Raw genomic sequence first — 15,856 nt, 5'->3', positions numbered from 1 at the left:
TGAAGAATTCCCAATGCATCACTGCACATGTTCCTGCAGCACCAGGTACCTTGCTAACAGAGCCCTTTGCTTTTTATTTGCTTGATTAAAACACTCTACCGGGTTTCTCTGGGATGGAGTTTTTGCTGTCACTTCTTAAACTGTCTTTACCAAAAAGGAAAAAAAAAAACAAAACAAAACAAAACACAAACTCCAACCACACCCTTAAATAAAAGAAACCAAGCCAAACCGAAAAACGGCAATCCATCACCTCCAGCAGAATGATGCCCAACTAGTCCCCGAGGAATGACTACTTTGGAAAAACTCCTGTTCAGTTTTATTGCTGAGTATGACAATATATGGTACGGAGTACCTCTTTGGTCAGTTGGGGTCAGCTGTCCTGGCTGTGTCCTCTCCCAGCCACTCGCCATCGTCCCCCCCACCTACTCTCTGGGAGCGCAGAGTGAGAAACAGATGGACTCAGTGCCGTGCAAGCACTGCTCAGCAACAGCTAAAACATCGGTGTGTTATCAACACTGCTTTGGTCAGCAGGCTAAAACACAGCACCAGACAGACTGCTATGAAGAAAATTAAGTTCATCCCCGCCAAGCCCAGTACAAACACTAAACAAAATAAAGCAATACCTGTGACAGAAATTTGCAATATTTATCTGGCTGGCTTGGTTGCTAGCATTAAAATATGAGTCTGAAGACAAAGTGAAAACGAGTTTTGAATCCTTGAGACTTGCTTCTTAATAAACTTTTATGAGCAACAAATTCCACATCCTGCTGAAACATCGCCGAAGCAAACTGGGTAAGTGAAGAAGGATCGATTCAATACCGAGACATGCTCCTGATCATCCCTTTAAATTTCCTCCAATGTCAATTTCATGATATTAAATAAATGGGTTTTTTTCTTAAAAATGTCTTTAAAATTCTTAAAGGAAATATAGAGTTGTTTGGATCATCGGGTTTCCTATAGGTTAAATCAACATGGTAACTAAAGCACCGAACCTGAATTATGATCCACTAGCATTGAATTCTTAACTGATGTGAAATAATTGCACTAGGAATTCCAAAGGAATTAGGATCCAGTACAATGTTCTAGTAAAGACTCTAAAATTTGATTAATCAATTTTTAAGAAATTCAGAACAACTGTAGTACTATGACTTCGGAACAGTTATAGTAATTTAGAAATAGGCAATAGTGTCAAAATAATTACTGTTTTGTATTCTTCATCATGACTGAGCAAGTTGTTCCGAAAGAAAAAAGGAAATCCACACACCAAAAATAAAGCAAAAGGCAAACATCTTATGCTTACCTGAATAAAAAATTAATTACACTTACCTTTCGGTGATTGAAATAACAGAACTATAACAAAGTAGTTGCTTTGGTATAATAAGTATTTTTGAGAACTTGACTATATAACCTTCTGTAACTGTAGTTACCTAGCTCCTCCCCTGTAACTCTGAAAGTCAGAGTTCCTTCTAGCTATCTAAAACCACATCTTTCTTACAGCAGAGATGAAAATTTTCACCAAATGCACAGGTATTCATGAAGCATAGAATCATAGAATGGTTTAGGTTGGAAAGGACCTTGAAGATCACCCAGTTCCAACCCCCCTGCCATAGTCAGGGACACCTCCCACTAGACCAGGTTGCCCAAGGCCACGTCCAGCCTGGCCTTGAACACCTCCAGGGATGGGGCCTCAACAACCTCTCTGGGCAACCTGTTCCAGTGCCTCACCACCCTCAAAGTGAAAAATTTCTTCCTGATGTTTAATCTAAACCTGCCCTCTTCCAGTTTAAAACCATTCCCCCTTGTCCTATCGCTACATGCCCTAACAAAAAGTCCTTCCCCAGCTCCATGTGCTTAGCACAAGAATTCCATACTCAGGCTATTGGTACCCAAAGCAGCTACTACAACCTCAAACTACTACCTCTTGAAAACAATTATAATGCACAAACAATTCACAGGCTTGGAATGTTTTTTTTTGCGTTGGAATTTACTGGCTTTTCTTATAAATGGAAATCAGTGGCATAGATTTGTTACAGGCTAAAAATATTCCAGTATGAAAAGATGATTTGATGGCTACCCTGTATTAGTCACGGGAGTTTACACACTTCATGACACCATGCTGTAAATCTATTGCAACAAAAATTCATTCTGATAGGCCTGCATGAGAATGATGAAGTCGCCATAATCCTGCACATAGTCTCATAAAAATAACTTTACTTTGTTATTTACTTATCCTAAATCTAAAGCTAAAAGAAAATTATCTTGTCCCAGAAGATCATATGATTGAGTGACATTTATGAAATGAACCATCATAAAAATTAATCTCTAGAGCAGAAGCTTGGACAATACAGCTGGTGCATTTTTATTACACCTTTTTGTACCATCATTTCTAATGTAAACTAAATGGAAATGAGATCAGATTTCATTTGTATCTTATTTTCTTTTGTAAGTAAAATATATTAAAAATTAACAGTAACTACCAATATTCCAGACATACAGGAAAGGAACATGGAGGGTATAGAAACTATTTCTCAGAGACACAATTTTTTAATACCAAACCACAAAGATGTTCTCAACACAACAGACTGTGTTTGCGTCATATAGGCTAATGACATCTCTCTCCTTGTGTTCCCTGGCACACACAGGCATGGTTTCACCATTGAATTTAAACATGATTTGAGAAACACAAGGAACAATCAAAGAGGAAATCCCCAGTACCAAGGCATTTGGGAAATCCCATAAGATTCTTGCATGCTCACTGGTTGATATATAATGTGACCCAAGTCTGTATTTTCAGCAGGACTGTTAATTTTGGCTTTCTTTTGCAATAGGTAACGGAAGAGTAAAAAGGGGTTCAAAAAAACCTCACAATTTTGGGGTTTTAGTGTCTTCTGCTTCATCTCCTTTATCTCTAGACTTTGTGGTCCTCTAACCATATATATATTATTTCCCTTCTGCTTTGGGCAGCACATTTGATCAGTATTGAGTCTATAATGTAATTTCTTGCATGTGTATTAGATGACTTGTCTGATATTCACTCTAATATCTCCATCCTGCAAGATGTTAAGTAGGAGTTGGGACCTGCCATCATCCTTGTACAGTGAAAGAAGTATCCTGAGGAACAGAGAACTCACACTGCAACAGGAAAAGCCCCAGCTGATGTAGCACAGTTTTCAGTTTAATTAATCCTGAATCAATTTTTATTTGTGAAAACAATGACGAAAACACAGGTACCAGCTGGCAGACACAGACATAAAAAAGATGGACCAGTCAGCCTAAGGGTTGACCTGTTCTGAGATTGGATGCTAAGCATACTGCTGGATTCAATACTCAATACAAACATCACTCTTTTTCAAATGTCAGCTGGGAGTGGAAAAAGCAAATGAGTATTTAATGAATATCAGTTTAAAAATTAAGGCTCACCTCTGCGTGTCAAAAGTCAGTTACTTTTAAAGTATTCAACATAAAAATATCTTACTAAAAATGAGCATTTTATTTGAAGGGCAGAGTAACTTTGATATTTCTATTCATTTTGCATAAGCAGAGTCCACATTTATGAATGTCAGAAATACTTCTTACAAAGTGCTATAGACTCGATCTAACCAATTTCACAGCAGATATTGCCTCTATAAAAGGATCCTTTGTATCCAACCCTAAAAACTTCCATCTTCTTTGAAAACAGGTTTGAAGGTTTGATGGTCTGTGTATTGTTGCCATGGGTTTCAAATACAGCGTAACTCACCAGTTGCTGAAAACCCACACCACTTGGGAAGGCTTTGTGACATAATGATACAACATGAAGTCTGATAGTTTAGAAACGGAAAGTGGGTGTTTTGAGCTGACAATGGAAACAACATTACCAGAAACAATTAACAGTAATTAATAATAAGAAACACCTATGCTTTGAATTTAACCTGGATACTTTGGTTCAAATGAATTTATTTAAAATCCTTCCTGATACTTCACATTATACCCTATGAACAAGTATGCCTTATTTGATGTCTTGTTCTCATCACCAGACTTTTCATGTACACTTTGAAATAGCAGTCTGAGGACCAAGCTCAAAATCAAATCAGCAACCCACCTGAATTATTTGCTACATGAGTGCCTTTGGGACTACCTCTAGCTGATTAAGCATGTGTCCCAAGTGGAAGCTCTAATAAAATCTTGTCTTTAAAGCTCACTCAAGGTAACAGATATTTTTCCACCATGTGAATGTGCCTCAGTGTGCTGTGTGGAGCCCAGTAGTTACCATTTATCCCATCTGCTTTTCATGGCAATGTGACATAATTCAGGCTGTGGAGACAGTGTCCTTCGGTACATTTAGGTCCTTCCAGTACCTAAAGGGGGCCTACAGGAGAGCTGGGGAAGGACTTTTTACTAGGGCATGTAGCGATAGGACAAGGGGGAATGGTTTTAAACTGGAAAAGGGCAGGTTTAGATTAAACATCAGGAAGAAATTTTTCACTTTGAGGGTGGTAAGGCACTGGAACAGGTTGCCCAGAGAGGTTGTTGAGGCCCCATCCCTGGAGGTGTTCAAGGCCAGGCTGGACGTGGCTTTGGTCAACCTGGTCTAGTGGGAGGTGTCCCTGCCTATGGCAGGGGGGTTGGAACTGGGTGATCTTCAAGGTCCTTTCCAACCTAAACCATTCTATGATTCTATGATTAAAATAAGAAAGGCAGGAAGCCTACATGATCATCCCCACTCTGTAAGAGATGTATCATTCCCCATTTTGTTTAGTTCTTTAGTCACACCTTCTTTGGTTATTAGGATGATAAACATTCCTTTAAAATTTTTGAGTTGGGGAAATCATTGTCTTAGACCATTTATGCAACTTCTGTAGCTAAAGAAGAAAGTGATTGTTGATTCTAGTAAAACATATTTGGCAGACTAGCACTCCAGAAGCATGACTAGAACATTGTTTATCTATTCCTACCTACCTAAACATAGGCATAAAGCTAGCATGCAGTGCACCAAAACCTTACTCTTTCCCCCAGTGAATCATAAAGCAGAAAACATAAGTGTGAGAGAGAGCACAAATGAGAAATATTCCATTACTTTCATTGAGCTTTGGATTGGGCTCTGTATCATATCAAGCTCAATTTCCATAGAAATAGTCGTTATGATAGATGGCTAGTTACTTTTTCAAAAAAGGTAACGTGAAATTATTCAACAATTCCATGCTGATGGTTGCCTTATCAATAAACCACATTCCAGTTCACTTTTGAAAAACAATAACCAGTAACATGTTTTGTGTTGCATGTCTGCATGCGTAAGTCAATAGTCTAGAAAAGCTATTCATTGTCCTTCCTGAAGTAAGTCACTGCAAACGCACACGGAGGGCAGATATAACAGAATGCTATATCGCAACTAGTTTATAAACTGTTGCTTACTTGAGTGTGGAAAAGTCAAAAGGCTTTGAGATACTGGATTCTGCACTTTTGCTGGTTGGAGTTGAGATTCTCTGAAGTCTTTCTTCTCTTGATTGGGTGCTGCAGATGTTCCCATAGGCTCTTCCCGGCCAACTAAAACAATGAAATGTAAATTCTATGACCAGCTACAAATTTGCTTTTTCTTGCTCAGCAGCGTCCCACACATTCAGTGACAAATACTAATAACAGGTCTCACAACTGTCGAACACAGTGGACACCAAAACCTTTTCTCTATGGATTGCAGAGCCACTAACTATTTTTAGCTTTTATTGTTAGCAGCATGCCACAAAAAGTGGAAAAAAAAATCTGGCATAGCAATAAAAGTCCATTTACTGCTTTGAAAACCTAAGTAACAATTTAACTTTGATGTATGAGTAAAATGACTAGTTAAAATGTAGTTTTCCCCAAGATAAGCTTCTCCGCTCCCCTGACGTTTCCTTTCTTAAGAGTGGGAATGCTGAAGTGAAAACTGCTAGAGGCCTTTTCTGATAATATGAAGTGACAAACAGACAGTCTTGGTTGCTCTCATAGAAAATATTAGCTCCTTTTATCTTCCTTTTACTGAGTAGCAAGGATTCAGGAGAACTCAAGCCTGTAACGAAATAACACTTAGCTTTATTTTAATGGCATCAGCAAGCCCTGCTTTGCGAGAATTTCAATTGAAAACCCTGCTCTTCCAAAAAGTAACAAAGGAAAACACTTTCCTCACTTCTACAAGGACACAGTGACCAAAATATTCTTTTCACCTTGTAGCAAGTAGGGACTAAATGGTAGGGATGCCATTACAGTGACTTTCACAATGCTTCTGTGTGGCTCGGTCACAATACCCATAAAACAATTAAGAATAAGACTGGTTGTATGTTTTGATACTTTCCCTTTGCTGGTCAAAGCATTCAATGTGACCCTGTTCTGGTAGTGCCTAGCAAAAATCTGACTGAATTCTTGATTCAAACTGATGTTCAGTTTAGCATATCCATGAGATGTTTCATTTCCTCTGTGACTATGACCACCAGATAACAATACAAGTACTGTAATTCCACCATTTTCTGCAGCTATAATCCAAGTCAGCTGGCTATGTGTGGTAACCAATTGTTCACCAAAATAAAAACTTCATTCTGCTGAAGGAGAATAGACAAGCAGACAATCCAGTGACAGTGATCCAGAGCGTGCTGAGAGCTAATTTCTGAGTCCCGGTTAGTTGACTAGAACAGGTCAGCTCCCTAGTGAGGGAGCTTTCTGACTGCAATAGCTCTCAAACCTGATTATGGGACAGAAGAATCACATAATCAATATACTAGTGTGGGAAGTACAATGTATTTCTCACCACTAAAAAAGAACCTGAGCACTGCCAAGCAGGCCGTCTCTAAAGTCTACTACTTGCCCTATAAAATAAGGAAAGACTGTGGTATATCTGACAGCAAGACGTCTCCCAGGCTTCTATAATCTGTCGCCAGAATGGGCAGTAGACCCAGGAAGTCAGCTCCGTCTCTGACTTGTCACCTGTTTCCATTCTTATACTCCAAAATCTATTTGTTCAGTAAAAAAATAGATTTCTTCTGCATCATTTATTGTTATAAAAAGAAAGACGTGAAGAAAAATTAACTAGCTACATGGGAGAAATTAAGTGTGGGCATAATAAACTTTTCACCTTTAAAATTACTGAAACACCACAAGGACAATTATGTCAGTCTAGCTTTTACACTTTTGCTTTGAATTTGTCATTCAGAAACACTAATCACTAAAGCAAACTGTAGAATATTAAGAAATTACATACATTTGATGACCTGTGGGTAGAAAAAAATGTTTCTCTCTCCCGTGTTAATGACTGGCTTAGTCTGGCCATCCGGCAGGAGACCAACATATACCCCTTTATTTCGCGCTGATTCTAGACTTACAGATCCAGTTTCCAAATTCTTCTCAATTTTAAAGTGACAGTATTCATCACCTGTGCCCTAGGAAATTGAAAACAGAAATGCGCATTCAACAATTGAATTGATGTAGCCAGGCCAGTTGGATGCTTCTTAAGACTTAAATATTACTAACTTCTAATAACTTTTCAGATTAACTTTAGGGTCCTCACAATGTCATGCATCATTACACACACACATATATAAACATACTTTGGCCTTGCTTATTCCTTTGTGAACAGAAAGACTGATTACATTATTGGAGTAAGTGAAAGATCACATACAAAAACATTCCAATTTCTGTTAGGATTTAGGCAAAGTTTATGATATATTCAAAGGAGTTTCCCACTTAATCAGCTTACATCTTTATTATTCATTAGTGGGGTTTATCATCAATTTATTTAGACCCAATACCGCTTTAAACCCCTGAACATGTTTGTGCTCTGCCACATTCAAAACAATTATATCAATTCATATCAGCAAACAGACATAGGATCAGTAAACATTGAGTCTAAATGAGCAAATACCAATTCATTCTCTTTTTTTGCTCTGAAATGTAAATCTGTAATAGTTAAACTCCTACCAGGTGGAGAATACGATAGGTCCAAAACAGAATATTTCAACCACCCCCCAAGCCTAGTTTTATTACTAAACGCACACAGTACTGGTGAAGTATTTCAAGAATAAACGCTATGTGTTTGCCCAATGAAGAAAAAAAATCAGGCTTTTCATATCAGACAAAAAAGAACCGTTTGTAAAAGCTAGGATGCCAATGTCACTTCAGCATCATCCAAACTCACACAGTATAATGGTGGTTGTTTAATAAAGATCAAATTAGTACAACAGAATGTTGACAGAGAGTCATCAGCTATCTAGCAACAAATACATTTTAACTACATCCACATCCTCAATAGTTTAAAAATATAATCAGATCTTTACAATCAAATGCCAAATAGAGACGACAGCTTGTCTTGCTATATTTTTCTCTTTCCTTTTGCAAATGAAGGAAAAGATCTGAAAACTTTTAAATCCCAACGATGTTTGATCCATTTTTATCCAAGCAAATATGAAAAATATTCTCTGAAAATTTACTCAAGCTATCTGCAGAGGGAAATACAAACAAGAACTGCTTACTGTTCCATTACACTGGTCATCTTTGATCTTCAGGAACCTTCTAGGGTTTCTCACACTTTCAAACATGCAGACTCCAGACCCAATTTTATGGACCTTCCAGTAGGATTCCTGCTGCTGCTGACCTGCTGCACTGCAGCTCCCATCAGGTCTAAGGGACAGAGCCTGGCAGAGACTTGTGTTGAGGAGAATGATGGCACCGTGGTGAAACACACCCTTCAGATCAGAGATGAGAAGTCCTTTGTGAATAGCACAGCTTTTCTCAATATTAAACTTTGACATTTATGTTGCTCATGCTGATTTATTTTAAGCATTTATTAATGCATTTCCATGTATAAAATGTAAATTAGTAAGTTCCAAGTAAATCAAGTATACCTCTAGCCTTTGACTATGTGCTGCTTTCCGTGCAGACACTAACCTGGATAGTGGAAATCCTTCCCTGCTCCGCACCCTGCCTGCTTTTTATTGTTCAGCAGCACCGCACGACAGCCAGAGCACAAGGAGCGTGCCAAGTTAAGGAACTTCTTATCTTTTCAAATTAAGTAATTTGCCATGTAGCTCTCCTGTATGTACCTACCTTCCTACTTTTTAAAGGTTTACGAAAAAGTTGAGAGATGCGTCTTTTGTGTGTAATAGCCCTCCCTATTTGCATATCCCAGCTGCAGCATCGGCATCACTCGCCCCAGGAGAGCAGTAAAGGAAAACGCCTGAAGTGCCGCCTACCTGTTAAGCTGTAGTTTAGCTCCACCTGGTGGAAGAGGATCACTCTCTTAGCTCGCGATCCTCTGACATTTCATTACAGACAATCTGCTTTCTAACAGTAAATTTTAGAAAAGTCTTCATAATTTCCCTCTGTCCGCCTTACCTTAACATGCACAACAAATTCTTTGGAAAGTCCAGCATATCCTGTTGTTTCATCAGCTACTTTGCCTTGAAGATTGAATGTAACAGTGTCACCTGGGTTCCTGGCCGACTCAAGAATGGCACAACCGTTTGGTTGAAGGTGAACGCAGAGCTCACAGCAAGCCTTTTCTTTGCTCTAACAAAGTCAAAGCAGGAATAATAAATCATATGAACTACTAGATATGGCAAAATCCAGGACAGAGAGTATCACGGTATAGTTTCTGTATTGTTCAAGTTTCTACAATGTTACCAGTCTAGTATGAAAATATCTTTATATTTTTCAGATTTGCAGTCCTGATAACAAAGTCCTAAAATTGTGGACTCTGAAATTTCAAAGCACAGAAACAGTTTGTCTTAAGATGACACAGATCTGAGGATAGCATGAAAGATACCTAGGTCCCTCCGTTGGGAGAGAGTTGGAGTCCCAGCCTACAAACACGGCAAAGAAGGTTGGAATATAAAATCGATGTAGACAGGAAATGAACTACAGCAACTCTCGAGCCACTAGCCCTCCTTCATTTGCCTCAGTGTTTCTCCTCATTCATTTATACTGTTCTCATGGAAAACTCTTAAGGAGTCAGAATTTTTACATGAAAAAGTAAAGCAACACACTACCCCTGCTAGTCTGTTCAGGTTTGCGGATTGGGTGATCCCATTGTATAAAAGACACAATATACAAAATACATATGTAAATATTTTATCACCTCCATCATCGTTCTCATATTTAAATAAAACTAGGATTTTAATAAAAGTAAATGCTAATAATCTAATAATCTGCCCAATAATTTAACAGACTTCTGTCTTATATTATCTAACATTTTTCAGCATTTTCAAACCTTCAATGAATCAATATTTCTAGGGAAAATTTTCATTTTCAAGGCACTACTTTCTAGGGAAAAGGCTTCATACTCAAAAAAACCCTCTCTATCCGATTCAACATACTTTTAAAAGCAAAGGAATGGATTTTAGAAGTGGTTGTGAAACAAGTGAGCCAGTGTGTCCTCAAAGTATAATTATGTATCATAAGGTCGATAGCAATTTTTATATTGTCATTTTTTTTTAACATTTACTTATCTTTATTCCAAGGACCTCAAAAAGTTTTAAATTACATTTTTCGCCTTCCCAGGGAAAAGGAACTTCTTGCACAACTAGAAATAAGAAAGTTGAGGTCCAGATTTTCTTCTATAGGTTGCTCAAACTCATAAAGCATGTCAGTAGCAAAGCAGAAAAGAGAAAGTTCAAATGTAAGTATCCCGTTGATAACCTCTCTGTATTAAGACATACTGCAATGTGACAGAGTGCAAGGCATTCACTCTATCAGAATTACATTTATGAACATGAACACTAGAAAGTCCTGCAAGGAGGTCTGAACAGTTTGCCTGGCAGCCTCGCCCTACCCCAGCAGAGACATCTAACTCTACTGAGAGTACTCCATTCCCGCTAATGCCAATGCACATCATGTAAAAGAGGAACGGGACCAGCTTTGACTATGCGATTCGTCACTGGATAAATAAGTGAAAGTGAAAGAGAAACAGCTTCTTCCCTCGTCAGTAGAAGAGTTTCATCAGAAAGAACTAAATTCTACAACTCCATTTGCCTGCATGTATACTGCAAGTGCTGAGAAAGAAAGGCAAGAGAAAGACTTTGAAGATGGGATGAAACAAATCAAAACAGATCAAAACAAATCTGGAAGATTTCAGCCAGCTTCTGGCAGGCATGTTACTTAGAAAAAGACACAAAGGAAAAATGGGCATTAAAAATCAATCCTTAGAATTATACTGCAAAAAGAGGAATACAAGAATTTATAATGCAAAAAGAGGAAATATTAGAGGACTCCAGGTACCTTGTCACAATGTGGCAAGCTGATACAAATTATGAGCCCCATATTCCTGCATCACATCTTTTATTCCTTTAAAAAACCCTACCAAAGAGTAAAAAGTAAACTGAGAAAACATCAAAATTTGCCTATTCACTGGCAATTTCCTGGGTTCAGTTCCGCAATTCCCATCTCCTTATCTGACTGGAAGCACAACTATTTATTAGACAGATTAAAAACAGAATTATTTTTAATCAGACAATGAAATGTAATTATGAAGCAGAAATCAGTAACAGCACTTCCTACCTTTCCAATTACATGACCATTGACAAGAGCAAGAGCAAGACGTGGCATCTGATGACTGCTGAATATACATATATTTCTCCTTTTGACATTTACATCAAAAAGACCTTAGAGTTAAATGAAAAATGGTTATAAGTATGAAAGTATATTGATTTATATTTGCATTTAATTACAATCAATGACTTATCATTTTCAAGGGAAAAGAATGAATTAAGTGTTTAACTCAACAGTTTGACTTCTGACTAATGAACCCCCTCATTCCTTCAGGAGAGGGCATCTAGAGACTACTATCTACTTCACTGCCTTGAGGAAAAAACCCCTGGGAGATAATGATAAGGAAAAAGTTTATTTAGATCAGCATATATGTTTAAAAAAAATCATAAAAAGAAGCTGAACACTCCAGCATGATGAACTGGGCTATAACAATGAATTTACATGATAAATAGCAGAAAATGTAGGGAACATAAAGCTCTCGGGTAGAAAAAGAGAATTCATTTTCTCTGTATCCACATTAGAATTTGTAAAGCAAATCTTGCAGCATAGCTCATAGTTTCTAAAATTTTAACTTTGACCAATTTTCCAAACAAATACCTGTTATAGCTCCAAAATACTGAAGAAAACTAAAGTAGTGCCACTTTTATTTTTCCCAGCAGCAACAGCTGATTTTTTAAACACTGGTTCTACCAGTACTTTATATTGCCCATTTGTAAGATGCAGCTGTCTCTGGGGGACTCCTGTGGTGTCCATAACATAAGATCTTCAGGGTGTCATTGGGACTATGAGAATTATACAGCCAAGGATCATTATGCCCATCAGGATGAGGCCACAAATTATAAAATACGGATGGACCTTCCAGTCCTTGGGCAGAGATAGGGAGGGCACATAACTGTCACAGTGGGTCTCTGCTTTCAGATGGAGATAAAGCTTCCTGAGGATTTAAAATACCCTAGAACAAATCATCATCTGATATAATTTGCCGTCACCAGTTTGAAGACCTTTGCCTCATATTTCTTTAGATCTGCTGAAGACAAATAAACAGTTCTACCGGTATCTGAAATGCAGTTTTCCATTAGGAAAGATAGGTAGATAATTTATGTCAGAGGACTTCATTCCAAAACACACACAAGGAAGCAGGGCCCCTAAATGAAAATTTAAACAACTGTTCCCAAGTCAGCACTTGCGGACTTCTGTTGCACATGATTATTCTAGACACTTTGTAAATTACTGCACTTATAAGTAAAACAAACAAATCTGAAAGAAGTTAAGGGAGAAAGCTGTTGTTCTGAAGGCAGGAGAGTTGCATGACAGAAGTCTGCATTCGTTTTGTACTTGTGTTTGTTTTGTACTCTGAACTATAAAAAAATACATGATTATTCCTGTGTCACTGCCTCTGTTCCTCTGATATCAGGGCAACTTCATCGTATTGTTCAGAAAAATCAAGATCTTTTTGATTACCAGTTTAAGTCCTAAGTATTACTAAAACCTTGGGAGGTTACAGAACACACCACTCATTTTTCTAACTTCCAATCTAAATTAATTAACATCCAATTTATACCATTTTTTTTTATCTTTCTTTCTAATAAATTTAATTCTATTTATCATTTTTAGCTATTGATATTTAGTAGTTGTGTGTCAGATTTGGTACTTGCACAATTATACACATTACTCATTTAAAATTGTGGTGATAACACTAACATGAATTTTACATCTGGCGTGTAAAAATGTACCAAAAGCGTGCAGAATGCAATAAAACCATTACATGTTTATGTCTGAAAAAGACCAATAGGACTGCATTCATTTACAGAAAGGAAGATGCATCTAGATGAAAATCAAGAAAGAGTCTGCAGTGAGAACTTGAATTCTGCATGTTAGAAGATTGTGGACTCTGTGGTTTCTAAATGATCTGATTTGTCTAAATCAAATTAGATACATTCCACCGACTGATGACACAGCCTTAAAAAACAGCAACGATGTGCTTACTGCATCAGTGCAGACTAGAGACCAAATTCCTACAAGCAGGTAGTTTGGTCTGTCACCAAGTAACTCACAGTTTGTGATCCTACATGGATCACCTTGAAGGAAGGACACTACCATGCTGTGAACCTGCTTTCAGACATTTAAGACCTAAAGCCGTAGGCAGCAGATTGGAGTTATCCAATGTTTGAGTCACCAAATACTTTGAACTCAAGTACCAAAACTGCTGACTAGTAAGAAGAGCTTTGGCAAAACAGAGTAACACCCACTTGCAATGTTTGTAATATTACTGATCTCCCATCCACGTGTTTGAGTTTTCTGGTGCAGCTTTTCTCAGGTGCTTTTATAGGCTATGCTAAGGAGTATTGATCGCACTGCTCTCCATACACTCTCTGGTGTGTCCTGAAAGATTTTGTTCTGTAACTTCCAAAAGATGTGTGTACAGTCCCTGGAAGATTTCAGAAAAGCTGAGCAGCTCCATCAATACAAAGATAAAAAACTATGTGTGCCTAATATGGTATGTATTATAGTTAAGTGTTAGTAACACAGTAGGATGGAAGCTGATAAAGAGGAGGAACTGGAAGAGTGCCATTAAAATAAATGACAAGGATGCAACAAAATTCATTGTATGTTTATAAGTACACACACATTCCCTATTAATGAACTATACCTGGAAATTTGAACTTGTTGCCTTAGATGGATCTAGTTACAAAAAGTCTATAGCTATCCTTGCCATGGCATTTCCATGGGTGCACTAAACTGCAGATGACAAGAAGTTTCCATGTGGTAAGGAAAAGCCAGGGGCAAGATACCATATGAGATTTTTTTGTGCTTTATATGTAAAAAAAATAATTTCTGAGTTCTCATAGCCATTAACACATGTAAATATTTTAGGTAAGGAAAATGTTATAATTATCTACTCCTATTCATTACAAGAAACTATATGACATCACAGTGAACTGTAGTCTTCCTTTCTTGTATCTTTTATGTATACATCCACAGGAAAAATACTTTACCATATTTGTTTTTCTTGTCGCCAAGTGCATCAACTCTGCTATCTGGACTGAGGCAAATGAAGCCATGGGTGAGCCTGTTGTAAAACTGAAGTGTATTGCCTTTCTGAAACTTCCACTTTTCAGCAGCCCACTAGTATTGTCAAAAACAAGCAGAAAAGACTTATGAGAAGATGATACACACAAATTTGGCATACATGAGAACAACTGACTGATTTCACTCAAAGCACAATTTGAATAGTTTAAATAAAAATATAAAGGTAGATTCTTACCGTTTCCTCTCTCCTGAGTTCTAGCTCTTGTCCTGTATAGATAAAAAACATATAATTAATGTACAGAGCATCCTCATTCCGTTTGACACAGTTGCAGTGAGGCTGCGTTCTCCTCCCCACCAATTTTCACTTACTTCCTGGAAACGTGCTGGCATCTGTCACAGTCAGTTCTCTAGCAATATTGCCATCATCTTGCCCCTGGTCCAGCCACCTAAAAAACAGAACCCATTTCAGTAATATAACCTTAATTGGCAGCTCCCACAATACTGTATACATGACACTTGCATGTTGATACTTCCTACTCTATTTATTAAAGTCTCAAGGCTGACAAACAGCAATACAAAAATCCAGGTTTAGTGAAAAGAGATTGACTTCAGCAAGAACGGTTTTGTTTGTTCTTGATGAAACATAAATAAATGCTTTCCTGGACTGAGGTACAAGGGCTAAGCCAATTATTACAAATCAGAGAACTCATATTGATCCCAGATCAATCACAAAAGGTGCACTGGTCATGATGTTTGCTCTTCTTGTCTTCAAGAGGGCTACAGCAGGATGCAAATTGTTCCATGCCCTGAAAATCCCTATTCAGGGAGGCAAATCCAACACAGGCAATAATTTTACCATGTGTGAACTATACTCTTACAGTGCCATTGTACCTTCTTCACATCTACTTACATAAGTTAAGTCTAACTCCGTTTGAGTCAAAAGGAATCACACACTGTGAGAGCAAGATCAGCAAGCACAGCATCAGGCTCTAACAATAACTAGCACATACCCTGTATTTTTCTGCCTGAAATGGATTTGAACTCTCCCTAAATTATGTATGAAGCTAGCATTATAGATCTCTTCATAGCAGTTCATCTCATCTAGAATACAGAATCAAAATTAGGTCAGGCAAAGATGAGGTGCTGTATCTGATAGGCAGAAAGTCCTTACTCACACATAAATCAGTTTCAGTGTGCACATCGCTCACTCTGAGCTGTCTCAGGCGGTTATTTATTCACTCCGAGAAGTGAGAGGAGGAAATAGAATTGAGGTGCCACTGGCAAGCTGCAGCTAGATTCATACGTGACTGGACTTTACCATTCCTAATATTTGCACTGATCT

General features: G+C 37.8%; 1 protein-coding gene across 1 annotated transcript in view; it reads right to left on the bottom strand.

Moving 5' to 3' along the window:
- RP1 (RP1 axonemal microtubule associated) overlaps window positions 1–15,856 on the bottom strand; it is a gene marked incomplete at both ends in the record, with an annotated part of 177,419 nt that overhangs the window by 130,864 nt on the left and 30,699 nt on the right. The window contains 8 exons of the mRNA XM_082499227.1: window positions 5,392–5,523; window positions 7,205–7,382; window positions 8,472–8,684; window positions 9,334–9,507; window positions 11,494–11,597; window positions 14,481–14,610; window positions 14,750–14,781; window positions 14,884–14,960. Of these exons, the coding sequence (XP_082355353.1) occupies window positions 5,392–5,523; window positions 7,205–7,382; window positions 8,472–8,684; window positions 9,334–9,507; window positions 11,494–11,597; window positions 14,481–14,610; window positions 14,750–14,781; window positions 14,884–14,960 (1,040 nt within the window). The remainder of the gene's footprint in view (window positions 1–5,391; window positions 5,524–7,204; window positions 7,383–8,471; window positions 8,685–9,333; window positions 9,508–11,493; window positions 11,598–14,480; window positions 14,611–14,749; window positions 14,782–14,883; window positions 14,961–15,856) is intronic.

This window comes from Vanellus vanellus, assembly GCF_965231255.1.
Source record: "Vanellus vanellus genome assembly, chromosome: 2".
Classification (NCBI taxonomy): domain Eukaryota; kingdom Metazoa; phylum Chordata; class Aves; order Charadriiformes; family Charadriidae; genus Vanellus; species Vanellus vanellus.
The sequence above is the reverse complement of the archived record's forward strand: the minus strand, read 5'-3'. Positions and strand labels throughout refer to the sequence as shown.